Genomic DNA, 16,043 nt, shown 5'->3' on the forward strand with positions numbered 1-16,043 from the left:
CTGGTGCCACAAAGAGGCACCGGGCTACCGTGGGGCAAGCTGATGATGATGAGGCACTGCTCATCCTCGCCTCGGCACCATTCCCTGGCACTGTCTCGCTCTGCACCAGCTTGGTCGCCAAGGTCGGAGTCCTCATCGGACTTGGAGGTGTAGTCGCCTGTAGGCGAAGCCGACACTGTTTCTGGTACCACTCGAGGCAAGAGGAAGGGCAGCTGCTACCCATGATGTCCTGGCTTCCACGGTGGCAGGCGCTGGCTCAATGGCCCTAGTGGGCCCCATGGGCCTACCACCAAGGGCCAGGGTCCAGATCCTTGTCAGTGCCTTCAGAGGCATGGGTCCCTCAATCATCGACTTCAGTAGCCTGGAAACCTCCGCAAGGGCAGGAGATGGGCACGCAGGTTGGCACTGAGACCACTGCGGGACCTGGCACCAGAATCAGGCCCGGGAACCAGCACCACCCCCTGCACCACACAGGGTGTTTCAACAGAAGGGGATCCCCACGAACCAGAGGGGCAGGAAGACTCATTGCCCCCGCGGGCATTCTCTTCATCCTCCCCAGATGAAGCGGTGATGGGTACCACCACGCTGTCTGCCATGGACATCAGGGCACACCAAGAGTTGCTCAGGAGGGTAGCTCAAAACTTAAGCATGCATGTGGAGGAGGTCTCAGAGAAGACTGACCCTATGGTGGATATTCTGTCCCTGAAGGTCCTTCAAAGGTGGCTTTGCCCCTCATATTTAGACTATCCATAACCACCAAGGTGTTGCGGCAAACACCAGTCTCAATTCCCTCCATGGCGAAAGGGGTAGAGAGGAAATATTTTGTGCCCTCCAAGGAGTATGAGTACTTGTTTACCCATCCTCACCAGGTACTCTGGTGGTGGAGATGGCCAACCAGAAAGAAAGACAGGGACAGCTGGGGCCGACCCCTAAGCAAAGAGTCCTATACGCACCTCCATGAAGGTTCAACTCCAGGGGGCTCCACAGCTGACCGCTATGGAAAAACCTTCTGGTGACTGTGCACACGGCGGACAGACACCTACTTGGAATGGACACGAGCAACACATCTTGAAGAGGTTTCAGAGTAGTAGCGATGTTAGTCTGTATTCGCAAAAAGAAAAGAAGTACTTGTGGCACCTTAGACTAACAAATTTATTTGAGCATAAGCTTTCGTGAGCTACAGCTCACTTCATCGGATGCATCCGATGCACTCCTTTTCTTTTTACATCTTGAAGAACAACAGTTACTAAAGGTAGGTAACCAGTTTTTTTACAGCTATCCATATATACATATAATATATGCATATTTACCTGTGTAAAATATAAGCATATACATATCTGTGTGTGGTATATAAAGTGGAAAGCTAAAACTACACGAGTGCTACATTAAGTTGGAACAGTTAAAATGAGTCAACAAAAGTCAAAATGAAGATTCATGCAGGAACCTTAATATGTTGCTTGTGCCTATTGTGTAGTATTTTTGTTTTTCTTGCCACATTATACCTTTAATATGTTGTTCAGATAATTGCTACAAAATATAAAGGAAGAGGTATAATCTGAGTTAGCCTTGCTGTTGGAACCTTATCTTTTGGGTTTTCTTGCTTAATTTTACTGTAACAGTGATACAGGTTATTTCCATTTTATAACAGTGAAAGGAAAAGACAGACTGTAACTAGTTGGTGTGGTGTTGGTGGCCTCATCTCTGGAAATATATGTTCAGTTTCATAAACCTGTCCCTCCTTGCTCTCTCATTTTCAAAACAATATGTAAGGGTTAATTGTCACATGTGCCTCTTGCGGATAGTAGGAATGAACTGCAGTGTTTAGTGTACTGTGCAGTTAATCCTGCAGTTTGATGAATGGACCTTGAATAGACAAGGAGAGTTTGTAATCCTGACATGTTAAACAAGAGTTAACTGTTCTGAGTGCTTCTATGACTTAATGAAATAAATCACTATAGTAGTACAGTGAATTATTGAGACAGAGCGAGATTTAGCACTCTGGCAACCTGAGCTGACTGGACTGTAGCACTTAGTCTGCATGGCATCTCTGCTAACTGGGACTTTGAACATGGGGACCTTCTTCAGCATTGTGAGGCGTCGCTATAAAAGGAGGCGTAAGAAACGTTCTGAGAGGAAAGGTAATATATTAATTTTTGTACTGTCAAAACAAAATATTGGTGAGCTTTTACAAATAGAAAAATGCATTGTAGAAATGTTTTCAGATTATACTGAAATGTAAATACTAAATATAATTTTTTCCATACATATCTTTAAAAAAATAAATTCTGTAACACTTTTTTTATTATATTTGAGTATTGAACACCAAAAGCAATAAGCTTCAAATGGAAATCAATTTTCCAATATATTTCACTTTGCTTCCAGGTTTTCAAAATTCAAAATATTTATTTTTAGACAAACATGTGGAAGCCTTAAAGTTGCACAGCTTTTTGTATTTTATTGCTTATTTTATCCCTAATGAATTGTTTCATGTGTCAGATTGTAAGCTGTCTGTCTTGTCACTGGATATTCATTAATCAGCTCATAAAATGTGCTTTTTCTGTCTTTAAAATTAGCCTGTCTTGAACAGCAAGTATAAATTGAGAGCTACTAAAAGTCTCCTTTGTCTTTTAACTTAATTTGTAAGAAATCTGTAAAGTATCCAAACTATTAAAATCTCATTTAGATTGCATTGCTATTCATCGAGCTACACCTTTGCTGTTTAACACATTTAGATTAGGTAAAGAAGGAATTCTTTTATTCCTTAAAATCTGCCAACTAGCTACATGTCTCTTGAAAACAAAGTGCATTAATGAGAACCCTGGTATAGGCTCGTTATAATTTCTTGAAGTATTTTATACTATTTGTATCTTTGTACAATTAGAAAATACTGAATTGTCTCTGGAGAATAATATGATATCTAGAAAAACAGAACATTTCATATATGACACTTCATAAAAATACATAAACCTTATAGAAAGGTGTAATTCTGCTGCTGTAAATGTTATTTTTCTGATTCCATTTGTATCTGTGAATATCTGTAATTCTTCTGGATGTCATTTTTGTATCTGGTTGATTGATATGGCTGGCATGTAATGTATTTAGAATTACAAGCATTCTTGTTAAATGCTGCTCTTTGTATTTTAGAATATGGCAGTAGATACAGCCCTATACAGATGACATTAACTACAGTAACTGTATTTAGTTACCATATCTATTTTGGTTTTTGATTAAATATATGAAATAACTCTAATACAGTGATCATATATCTGAAAAATATAGCAGAAGACTGTACTAACTGAAGCAATATCTCTAGGGAAAAATAATGGCTTTGCAAACTGGAATTTGGTTTTTCATTATTTACATTCCATAAGTGGTAATTAATTTATGTAAAAACTGAGTAACTCAACCCAAATCACTAACAAAGTTGAGTATACCAAGAGCTGGCATGTTGGCTATATCTTATGGTACCTTTCCCCTACTGCAATTCCCTGCTAAGCAAATATTTAAATTTTTTCTTGACTCTTCTCTTTTGTTTGAAAATACATTTCTTCACAGTGCTTTCAAAATTTAGTATTCAAATATTATGGATCATATTTTAGAACAGGCAGTAGAGGAAAAATTAAGTGGCAGGCTAAGGGCCGCATCCAGACAACTTAAATGGACTTTGGATCGTGCCTATAGTGAGAAGATAATGATGATCTGACAAGACAACTTGAATCTGTGTAGAACTCTGTGCATTCTGTCACTGGACAAATTTCACTAAAAATCACTGACTGATAAAATAGATAATTTTTAGTTTTGATCCTAGTGCTTGCAAGCATTACTCATTTTTCAGGTTCTGAAAGCTCTCTCGGTTAGTAGTGGATTAGTAGTAGTGCATGAAGTGCATATTCCCTATTGTACATGCATTCAAATTGATTGTGCAATGTTTTTTTTATTAAGATCCTTAAAATAAAATGTAAACTTTGTATTGGAAAGTCCAATCAAGCTATGTTAGTTCTTTCTCTCTTATGTCCCATCTTTTAGATGTATTTAGAAAAAATTGTTTATCAAAGTAGACTGGTGACATGATCCAAGAATCTTGTAAAATAATATAACTGTTTTAGTCAAACTAGAAGTGTATGGAAGGAATATTTAAGCTCTGTGAATAACTGTATAGGGATGAAGAAATAAAACAGTTAAAAGAATAAAGCTTCAGTGTATAAAGTGCTATAGAAGATAGACTAATTAAGGATTCAACAAAAACTTTTTACCAAATCAACACACACTTCACTTTAAAAAAAAACAAACAAACAAAGCTGGAGATTTCTAAATCCCTTTAGAGACCTGCGAACAAGACTAGATTTATTGTACAGTGTTTTTTCAAATAATGTTAGGGATTTCTAAAGAACCAAATCTTGGTCCCAGTGAATTGAATGGATGTTTGGTCATTAACTTCAGTGGGGCTCGGATTTGTCTAAATGTGCTCTTTAGTTCTGCATGTAATTCTTCATATGCCAGTAGTTGTTAATGTTTTTATTCTGTTCTTGAACATTTGTTTACTTTTGACACCACTGAAGTGGAAATGTGAATTTTACAAGGTGGCTGGTTTTTGATCTTATATAATTAATAAACAGAAATTTAGATTCTTCAGTCTTTTAAATGCCAAATTAATCTACCAAAACATTTTTATATTTTAGGAAATTGTTACAAAATAGTTAATTATTTTAAGTAATGTGACTGATTAGAAGACATGATAAATCAAAACGTTCTTCAGAATGTAATCTGAATCAGATCTGCTTGTGGTTTGAAAATTGATCAAGTTTGGGTTTGTTCAAAGGGGGAGCTGATTTGGGATGATGGATGGCTTAATTTTAGGCTTCTGTTTCTAAAACCTATAATCCAGATTTTCCAATTTCTGTAGCACCCACTAGCTACTGTTCTCAATGGGATCTGTTGAGTACTGAGCCATCATGAAAATCTATCCCGTATGGCCCAATCCTGTTTCAACTGAGGCCAGTAGAAAAACTCCCATTGACTTTGTTGGGAACCGGAAAGCAAAATTAGACCCATTGGCGTACATACTTTCCTAAACCATAATCTTTACAGTCCTGTTGTATTAATTTCAGAGATCAAGCGTTAAATGGTGTTGTAAAATCTGTCATGGTCCAACATGAAACAGCGTTACAAAGGTTTGGAATTTTTTTTTTTCTACAGAGGCCTTGGTTTCACTTGGTTCCTTGGCAAACACCCAAAAGCATTAATTCTAAAGTTGAAATTTTATTGATCAAACACAAGAAAGAATAAGCAATTAAAACAAGCGTGTATATTGAAATGGGGAAATTGAGTGATTATGGAAAACAAATGATTATAACCTTTAAAATCTCTCTCCTTTTTTGGAGGCAAAATATCAGCGTGTCATTTTCAGAACAATCTGTCTTTGATGAAAAGGAAAAGATTAATTCTACTTTTAGTCCTGATATGTAAAGTGCATTCACTTCTCCTGTTTCTAACAAACACAGACACATGGTGGAGGAGAGGGGATCGAAAAGATGAGGAAAATGCAGCTTTTGTTGATGTGTATATATACCTACTGCTATGCTCTTATTACTAGAGAATAGAATTACTATCCATAGAGATTCTGTGGTACAGTTTGGTTCATTTAAGATTTTTACTTCATTTGATTTTAAGCTTTCTTTCACATATAGTAACACTCCCCCACCAGCACAACCTGTTTTGTCCTTCCAGTATATTTTGTACCCTGTTATTACTGTGTCCCGTTGATTATCCCCATTCCACCAAGTTTCTGTGATGCCTATTATATCAATATCCTCATTTAATACAAGGCACTCTAGTTCACCCATCTTATTATTTAGACTTCTAGCATTGGTATGAATGAATTTAGACTTCTAGCATTAGCATCTTATTATTTAGACTTCAAGCACTTTAAAAAATTGTCACGTTTTAGCCGTCTGCCTTTACATGATGTAATTGAATGAGACTCTCTTTCATTTGACTGTTTCTCATCAAATGTTACTTGTATTTTTATCATCTTCCATTTTCTCCTCTTTATTAGGACATAGAGAATCGCCATTAATAGACCCTCTCCTAAGGGATGTCTCTGTCCGAACTACGTGCTCCTCCACACCTGTTGGCTTTCCCTCAGCCCTTAGTTTAAAAACTGTTCTATGTCCTTTTTAATGTTAAGCACCAGCAATCTGGTTCCATTTTGGTTTAGGTAGAGCCCATCTTTCCTGTATAGGCTCCCAGTTCCTAATAAATCTAAACCCCTCCTCCCTCCATCATTGCCTCATCCACGCATTGAGACCCTGCAGTTCTGCCTGTTTAACTGGCCCTGTGCATGGAACTGGAAGCATTTCAGAGAATGCTGCCATGCAGGTCCTGGATTTAAATTTGGCCTCCAAGACCTTTCTCCTATCCTTCCCTATATAATTGGTACCTATATGTATCAGGACCACCATCTTCTCTCTAGCACTACACATAAGTCTATTTAGATGTCTCAAGAGATCTGCGACCTTAGCACCAGGCAGGCAGGGCACCATGTGGTTCTTCCAGTTATCGCAAACCCAGCTATCTATGTTTTTAATGATCAAATTGCCCATAACTATTACTTGTCTCTTCCTAATAACTGGAAGTCATTATGTGTATGAAATCAGATTCTTTTGAATAGTTGTGGGGCTGCACCTGTGCTCCAAGTGCCTATTCAGTCCTGACAGCTGAGGGCATAAACACAGGGCAGGCACAACCTGCAGTCAGTTCCTTCACTAAGAATCCCCCAGGGGTAGGACTCTGAAGTCCATGCACACAACACATCTCAAAGAACCAGTTACTTAAAATAACTGTTCTTCCTTCAAATGATTGTTCACACATATTCCACTCTGCGTGACTAACAAGTAGTTACCCCAGTGCCAGGAGGTGAGTGATCAGAGGCCTTCTTGTAGAATGAATATAGGACTACCCTGTGAAAACAAACATTTGACCTGGCAGCTTGCATCAAGGAATAACGCATGGTAATAATGTGAATCAAACACCTTGCTGCTGCTTTGCATATTTCTGATACAGAATGTTACCTAAGCAGGCCACAGGGGCTGCCTGGGCCCTAGCAGAATGAGTTCAACCTATCCAGATGGGTATTTTTGCAAAAGCTGGAAAGTTCTGATACAGTGTGAGACCTAATGACTCTGGCTGTCCCTTTACCCTTTCAGCAAATGCCATGAAGAGTCTAGGTGTACACATGGATAACTTGGTCCTGTCCAAATGAAGCTCTCATAACATCCAATGCTTGAAGTCTCATTTTGCTTGGGGGGTGGGAAGGAATGTGCGTTAGGGAAGAAAAGTGGTGGGGGATGGCGAATAGACTGATGTGGGAGTCCTAACCATCCAGAAATGTCAGGTGAGGCCTGAGAGCAACTGGGTGTAAGACCCTACATGGGGGGCCTGCCATAAGGCCCTGAGTCTCTCGTATCCTAACTGATAGCATGACCACCAAAAAGCCTGTCTTCATCCATAGCTGGTAAAGAGAAAAAGTAGCTAATAACCCAAAAAGGGAGGATCCATCAGAGCAGCCAACACCAAACTGAGGTTCCAGGAAACAATGTCTTGAACTGCAGCAGGTACCAAAGGTGTACCTACCTCCTATATGCTGTCATTTCTCTTTGAAGATTGGATGTTTTCCCTGTGGAAAACACCACAGGAGCCCAACACTTTAGCATTTAATTTCAGAAAGGGGGACTACACAAAAATGAGGAAGTTAGTGAAACAGAAATTAAAAGGTACAGTGTCAAAAGTGAAATCTCTGCAAACTGCATAGAAACTTTTTAAAGACACCATAATCGACACTCAACTTACATGTATACCCCAAATTAAAAAAAAACATAGAGAACCAAAGAAGTGCCACTGTGGCTAAACAACCAACTAAAAGAAGCAGACAGAGGCAAAAAGGCATCCTTTAAAAAGTGGCCATTAAATCCTAGTGAGGAAAATAGAAAGGAGCATAAACTCTGGCAAATGAAGTGGAAAAAATATAATTAGGAAAGCCAAAAAAGAAATTGAGGAACAGCTAGCCAGAGACTCAAAAAGTAATAGCAACATTTTTTTAAGTACATCAGAAGTAGGAAGCCTGCTAAACAACCAGTGGGGCCACTGGACAATTGAGATGCTAAAGGAGCACTCAAGGACGATAAGGCCATTGCTGAGAAACTAAATTAATTCTTAGCATTGGTCTTCACTGCTGAGGATGTGAGGGAGATTCCCAAACCTGAGCCATTCTTTTTAGATGACAGATCTGAGGAACTGTCCCAGATTGAGGTGTCATTAGAGGAGGTTTTGGAACAAATTGATAATCTAAACAGTAATAAGTCACCAGGATCAGATGGGATTCACCCAAGAGTTCTGAAGGAACTCAAATGTGAAATTGCAGAACTACTAACCGTAGTCTGTAGCCTATCATTTAAATCGGCTTCTGTACCAAATGACTGGAGGATAGCTAATGTGATGTCAATTTTTAAAAAGGGCTCCGGAAGTGATCCCAGCTATTACAAGCCGGTAAGCCTAACTTCAGTACCAGGCAAACTGGTTGAAACTATAGTAAAGAACAAAATTGTCAGACACGTAGATAAATATAATTTGTTGGGGAAGAGTCAACATGAATTTTGTAAAGGGAAATCATGCCTGACCAATCTACTAGAATTCGTTGAGGGGGATCCAGTGGATATAGCATACTTAGATTTTCAAAAAGCCTTTGACAAGGTCCCTCACCAAAGGCTCTTAAGCAAAGTAAGCTGTCATGGGATAAGAGGGAAGGTCCTCTCGTGGATTGGTAACTGCTTAAAAGATAGGAACCAAAGGGTAGGAAGAAATGGTCAGTTTTCAGAATGGAGAGAGGTAAACAGTGCTGTCCCCCAGGGGTCTGTACTGGGCCCAGTCCTATTCAACATATTCAGAAATGATCTGGAAAAGGGGGGTGCATGTTGAGGTGGCAAAATTTGCAGATGATCCAAAACTACTCAAGATAGTTATGTCCCAGGCAGACTGCGAAAAGGATCTCAGAAAACTGGGTGACTTGGCAACAAAATGGCAGATGAAATTTAATGTTTAATGTTTAAATTTAATGTTGACAAATGGAAAGTGATGCACATTGGAAAACATAATCCCAACTATACATATAAAATGATGGGGTCTAAATTAGCTGTTACCACTCAAGAAAAAGATCTTGGAATAATTTTGGATAGTTCTCTGAAAACATTCACTCAATGTGCAGCGACAGTCAAAAAAGTGAACAGAATGTTAGGCATTGTTAAGAAAGGGATAGATCATAAGACAGAAAATATCATATTGCCTCTATGTAAGTCCATGGTATGCCCACATCTTGAATACTGCCTGCAGATGTGGTCGCCCCATCTCAAAAACGTTATATTGGAATTGGAAAAGGTTCAGAAAAGGGCAACAACGATTAGGGGTATGGAACTGCTTCTGTATGAGGAGAAATTAATAAAACTGGGACTTTTCATCTTGGAAAAGAGATGACTAAGGGGGAAGATGATAGAGGTCTATAAAATCATGACTGATGTGGAGAAAGTAAATAAGGAAGTGTTATTTACTCCTTGTCATAACACAAGAGCTTGGGATCACCAAATGAAATTAATAGGCAGCAGGTTTAAAACAAAATGAAGTATTTTTTCACACACTGCACAGTCAACCTGTGGAGCTCTTTGCCAGAGGAGGTTGTGAAGGCCAAGTCTATAACAGAGTTCAAAAAAGAACTAGATAAGTTCATGGAGGATAGGTCGCCCAATGGCTATTAGCCAAGATGGGCAGGGATGGTGTCCTTAGTCTCTGTTTGCCAGAAGCTGGGAATGAGTGACAGGGAATGGATCACTTGATGATTACCTGTTCTGTTCATTCCCTGTGGGACGCCTGCTATTGGCCACTGTCGGAAGACAGGATACTGGGCTAGATGGACCTTTGATCTGACCCTGTATGGCTGTTCTTATGTTACCATCTCCATTACCATTTTAGCCATGAAGTTATCTGCATAAGTAATCAGAACAAATAATACCATCAGTTTCAATATCTTTGAGTTTATCCCTCTTTCCCATTCAACACATCGTACTATTATATTCCATACTGAATGAAATCAAACTCCTCTACATACATAATTTTCTAAGAACTTGAATGTATTTTGCTTTAGAGATACACAGGCATGATTAACAGTTATTTACTGACATCATAAGGTGCATATATAGTTTCATGCTTTCCCTGAACAGCCCTTGTCTACACCAGTAGTTCCCAATCTTTTCTTTGCCAGGGGACACCTTGATACCTTTATTTATTTTGAGGTATACCACCATATTGTCTCCAAATGAACTTGCCCTCTTATCACCTCGATTTAAGCTGTTTACTATTTTTGCTATTCACAGTCTGTACAATACAGTTAACAATATTATAGTCTAACCTCACACTAGTTCAATCCCCAGCCCCCACCCAGTTTTGCCCCCCTAGTTCTCTCACCAGTTCTTCCCCTCTTAGTTTCTCCAACTCACCCCCAGCCTCCACCCCCCTTTACCTCACTTCTGTTTCTCCTGGGGTTCTTTGCACCTTCCAACCCTGGGGGCTGCAGTGGGGTCCCTGCTCCCTTTCCAGGCTGAGGAGAGCAGCTCCAGGGGCTCTTCCCCGTGCCCTGCCAGTGGCTGCAACAGGGAGGGGCAGAGGAGCTGATCAGTTGCTCACAGGAGGGAGAAGACAGAGATTGAGCTCTGATTGGTTGCTCTGTCCCTGGAGGAGGTGGGGCAGTGAGGCAGACAGCCAACAGAAGATGGCTTCCCCCTCCCCTTCTCGCTTCCCGCAGGAGTCAGATTTGCTCTTAACCTGGCTTTGTGGAATGGAATGTAACACGCATACATAGTATTCGAAAGGGGCCTCATCAGTGGTGAGCTGGAGCCGGTTCACTGGAACCAGTTGTTAAATTTAGAAGCCCTTTTAGAACGCGAGGGACAACCGACTCTAAAAGGGCTTCTAAATTTAACAACCAGGCAAAAGTGGCGCTTTAGGCACCGACTGCATGAGTGAGCCAGGGCTGGTGCACCCAAGGGGAAAATTTGGTGGGTGCAGAGCACCCACCGGCAGCATCCCGCCCCCAGCCCCAGCTCATCTCCACTCTGCCTCTGCATCCTCCCCTGAACGCGCCGCCTCACTCTGCTTCTCCGCGCTCCCCAGGCTTCCCGCGAATCAGCTGTTCGTGCGGGAAGCCTGGGAGGGCTGAGAAGCAAGCATCAGCTTCGCGCTCAGGCCTAGGGAGGTGGAGCGGAGGTGAGCTGGGGTGGGGGAACGTGAGGAGGGCTGCCCGTGCTGCAGCAGGTAACCCGGGGGGTGCAGGGGAACCACTCCCCACCCCGTCTCACCTCTGCCACCCTGGGCCTGAGTGCGAAGCCACTGCTTGCTTCTCAGCCCTCCCAGGCTTCCTGCTGAACAGCTGATTCGCGGGAAGCCAGGGGGGCCTTCAGGGGAGGAGGCGGAGGTGAGGTGAGCTGGGGCGGGGAGCTGCCAGTGGGTGCTCCAGCCGCAGAGCACCCACAGAGTCGGCACCTAAGGGGCCACTTTTGATGTGATCAGTGGGAGGAGCAGCTGCTCCCCCTGCTCCAGCTATGCTACCCCGCCCCTAGGAGCTACCCCAGGTAAGCATTGCCGGGACTCCCCACCTCGCCCCCCGGCAGGTCCCTCTGGCTTTTAGTGGTGGGGTGGGCACCCCCTAGGGTGGCCCACGAGACCCTTCTGCCCAGTTTTGGGGACGGGACGGGGGTGGATGGGGCAGGGGTTCCGGGGGGGCATCAAGGAACGTGGGAGGGTGGATGGGGCAGGAGTCCCGGGGGGCAGGGTTGGGCAACGACCCCCTCGTGGGGTGAGGAGGGAACCAGTTATTAAGGTTTTGGCGGCTCATCACTGGGCCTCATCCTGGAGAGCAAAAGTACAGAATGTGATCCAGCTCTAACACTAAAATACAAGGAAAGTCTTTTTTGTTTTCACGTGGAGCTTTTCAAAAAATTCCAAGCAATACTTGTTCGGGCCCCATGGCACACTGGTTGGGAAACACTGGTCTATACTACTGTTACATGATTATGTCATAAACTTATTACTACACAGTTTGGTTGTGCTTATGTAGATCAGACCAAATCATGTTATTACCATGTTAATGGAATCATTAAGGTTTATTTCCCTTATTTCCCATGGTTGTAACATGATTTGGTCTGGTCCATAAAGATGCAACAAAAATGTGTTCTGACTTGTTTAGGATGAAACAGTGTTGTGACTGGGGTCTCAAATAGGTGTGTAATTGTAATATAGACAATACAAGAGTGGTATTCCCTATGCTGATGACTCAACACCATATATATAAACTGCATCCAAAAAAACTATGTGAAAGAATATTGATTGCGAAATCAAGCAATCAAAGCACAGGCAATGCCAAAATTAAGGTTTCCTGTACATACTTGATTCAGCCCTCTTGTAGATATGCACTGTGATACAATCTTTCATTACGTATTTTCCCACAATTATTTTTCTATTTCTTTTAGTGTATTTTTATGTAATTTTCTAAGCTTTTAAAAAATTTAATAGGGAAAAAACAAAATATGGATCCATATTGATCTCCCCACATGGGTCAACAGCAGTGCTGGAAGCTTTAGATTCACAACAGTCCTCTGCCACTTGAGCTAATCGAGTAACTGATAACAGCCTTCTACTACTATCTTCTACGTGAAGCACCTTACTAGAGGAGGATGGAGATGTGCACTTTGCCAGTGGGTTTCATCACGGTCTTTCCCAGACACCAGATGAATTTTGAAATTTGAGATACCTGGGGTCAATTCCAGGCTCTGTAAGGAATTCTCTAGTAATTATAAACTTTTCTGTCCCTGCTCAGCCTCTCCCTGTCCCTTTATACTCCTACCGCCTCACTCCCCATCTCCTGTTGCTCCTCCTGTTCCACCTGATTATTGCCCCCTATTGTTTCCCCTACTCGAAATGCCTGCCTCACCTTCCTCCTTTTCCTGTCTGGTTTTCTCTTCTCACTCCCTTCCTACCAGGGGCATCGCAAGGGGAGAAAGCACAGAACTCTTCCAGCCCTGGGGAGACAATGGCAGGGAGAGTGAACCAGGACGGGGGGAGGGAGGGAAGGAAGAGCAAGCTCCTGCCGGGGTGGGGGAATGGAGGAAGGGAAGAGCAAGCTCCTGCCAGAGCTGGTGAACACAAAATGTGCCCCCCGAAAAGGGGTCAAAGTTAAATTTCTGTACACGGCCCTGCTTCCTACTATTCCTGAACTTTCAGCATTTGAGTTAAGCTGCTTCCTTCTTGCTCCCTGTATTCCAGAAAGGTGCAATTGAGAGCATGCTTTTAGTATTTCTGTATCTGGTACCAAAGCAGTCCCCAGCAGCCAGGAGGAGCAGTTGCTCAGAAACTCCTTCTTAGTTTCTGTAGCCCTGGGATAGAATATGCTGAGTCTTTGGATGATGCATATGCTTTCCAGTTGCCACATAGGAGCTGTGAGGGAATGGAGCATGCTAAGTGGAGTTGAAATCTTCAGCTAATTTTGCTGCCAAACTCTAACAAGTCTCTACTGAACATGTATGAACTGAGATTATTCTCTAACCTTCTACTCAGAAACTGTACTTCAGCTGTTTTATCTGAAACTTTAGAAAAGAAAGCAGATACGCAGTATGAAAAGAACCTGAATGGTTAAAGTTTGGCGAAGTTCCTAGCAACCAAAAATGGGTGTTATAATAGGAAGTGCTGGACCACATTAAGCACAGGCATCACTGTGTTGATAAATTGGTATTTGATGTTAATAGATTGGAGAAGTTCAGAGAAAAAACATGAGAATGATCAAAAGATTGGAAAACATGCCTTATAGTTTTAGACCCAAGGAGCTTAATCAATTGAGTTTAACAAAGAGAAAGTGAAGGGCTGACTTGATCAGACTATAAGTACCTACATTGGGAACAAAATATTTGATAATGGCCTCTTCAATCTAGCAGAGAAAGGTATAACATAATCCAAAGGCTGGAAGTTAAAGCTAGACAAATTAAAAAATTAAAGAAGTTGCAAATTTTTGCATGAGAGTAATTAACCATTGCAATAACTTACCAAGAGTTGTGGTGGATTCACCATTAGTGGCAATATTTAAATAAAGAGTAGATGTTTTTGTAAAAAATCTGATCTACTTCAAACAGGCATTAATTCAGGGAAGTTCGATGGCCTGTGTTAGGCAGGAGAACATTCTAGATGATCACAATGGTCCCTTCTGACCTTGGAATCTATGATTCCCCCCAGACCTCACATCTCTGCTGCATCATTGGTTCCCCCTGGTTCACTTACTTATTGGTTCCTTATCTTTAAGTCTGTCCCTGGAATGTATATAGTAAGGAGGAGAAGAGAGAAGATACAGTAATTGAGACTTTGAACCTGGGATAGGAAGTATAGTAAAATTGGGAGTGGAAATAGAGAAAAGAGTGGGAGGAGAGATATGAGGAAAAAAGGAGCAGTTCATAGATGAAAAGATACAGTTTGAGATTGTCTGGAGTTTGAAGTAGAGATGACAGAGCAGCAGCTTGAAATGTGAAACTGAACAAAAGGGAGAAAGGTCAGATAGAGAGGTAGATTTGACAACTATCAGCATAGATTTAGTGGTTGAAATAATGGAAGAGGCTGTGTACACCAATAGAGAGAGGAGAGAAAGAAAATTAAAGAACTAAGAACCAAACTTTGGGGGATAACACATGAAGAGAAGATAAATAACTATTAAAGGAGATGGTGGAGGAACGATCTGGAAGATAAAGAATCAGAAGAATATAGCTGTGGAAACAGAAGAGAAGTTGCAATGGGAAAGTGATCAACCATATCTGAGACAGCAGACAAACCAAGAAAATTAAGTAGGTATGGAGAGCCAACATTGGGAATTAAAAATTTTGAAAGCATGGGATGAGAGAGGATGTGACGGTACCTCTGTTCCCCCTTAACTCTTCAGCCAGGGCTGGCTCTCGCAATTCTTTACTAACCCTCATAAAGCAGCAAACCCCTCCAGGCCCTGTTATCACTCAGCACAACAACACGTGGAGCCCCACACCCAGCTAGTTTGCATGAATTCTCCCAGAGCCACGCATGAATTCTCCCAGAGAAAGGCACCAGCCAAATCCCCCCAACTTCCTGCACTATACCTCAGGAATATACTGTCTTGCACTGCTCAAGACGAGCAGTGCAAATTTATTAATTGGTTCATCATTTCATCAACGGAAAGTGGATATACACCAGACTTTGCAAACCTGAGCAGATTTTCAGGGTAACTCACTGGTAAAGATAACCAGTTAAACAAATGTATTGACTACAAAAGATAGATTTTAAGTGATTATAAGTGATAGGCAAAAAGTCAGAGCAGTTACCAAAATAAAATATAAACATGCAGGCTAAACTCTCAACCCTATTAGACTGGGCAACATCTAGATTAAGCATTTTTTTTCACCCCACTGGATATTGCAGTCCTGAATATACAGGTTTATCCCTTAAACCTGGGCCAGTCTCCTCTGTTGGAGTCTTCAGTCTTCTTCTGAGTGTCTTTGATGCTTGCATCATATGTAGGGGCAGGAGAAAGGCCAAGCATGGGGTCCTGTGTTCTGTTTTATACCCTCAGTCCCATGTGCTTGGAGAACACAAGTCAAGGCATGTCTGTTGGGCATTGCTGAGTCCCCCGGCACGGTAGCGCAATCCCCCTGGTGTGGCCTCATGCAGGTGAGTCATTGAATTGTAGCTCCCTTGCTGGACAATGGCTGTTGATGGTTGTTTGACATCTGCCTGGGCGTTGGTTACTTTCCTTGCTGTTGTCTCTGGGGAGCTAATATCTGGCTGATTCCCCAATTTACAGCATGTTTTAGGGACAACCATACTACACAATCTCATAACTTCACATGCACTAAAGATATACATATTTAGATAGAACAGTGACTTTCAGCCAATCGTAACCTTTTCAACAGGGGAGCGACAGTGGTCAGTTTTTATGA

General features: G+C 41.7%; 1 protein-coding gene across 9 annotated transcripts in view; it reads left to right on the forward strand.

The window, feature by feature from the left end:
* Nucleotides 1-16,043, forward strand: part of ADARB1 (adenosine deaminase RNA specific B1) — a 277,982-nt gene that overhangs the window by 142,380 nt on the left and 119,559 nt on the right. The window contains exon 1 of one of the 9 annotated variants that reach the window (XM_043505831.1): nt 1,254-2,138. The exons of the other annotated variants lie outside the window; for them this stretch is intronic. Coding sequence (XP_043361766.1) covers nt 2,039-2,138 — 100 coding nt within the window. The 5' untranslated portion in view covers nt 1,254-2,038. Of the gene's footprint in view, nt 1-1,253; nt 2,139-16,043 lie in introns of those variants that run through there. 9 annotated transcript variants of the gene reach the window in all.

Source organism: Dermochelys coriacea, chromosome 11, assembly GCF_009764565.3.
Source record: "Dermochelys coriacea isolate rDerCor1 chromosome 11, rDerCor1.pri.v4, whole genome shotgun sequence".
In the NCBI taxonomy this organism is placed as follows: domain Eukaryota; kingdom Metazoa; phylum Chordata; order Testudines; family Dermochelyidae; genus Dermochelys; species Dermochelys coriacea.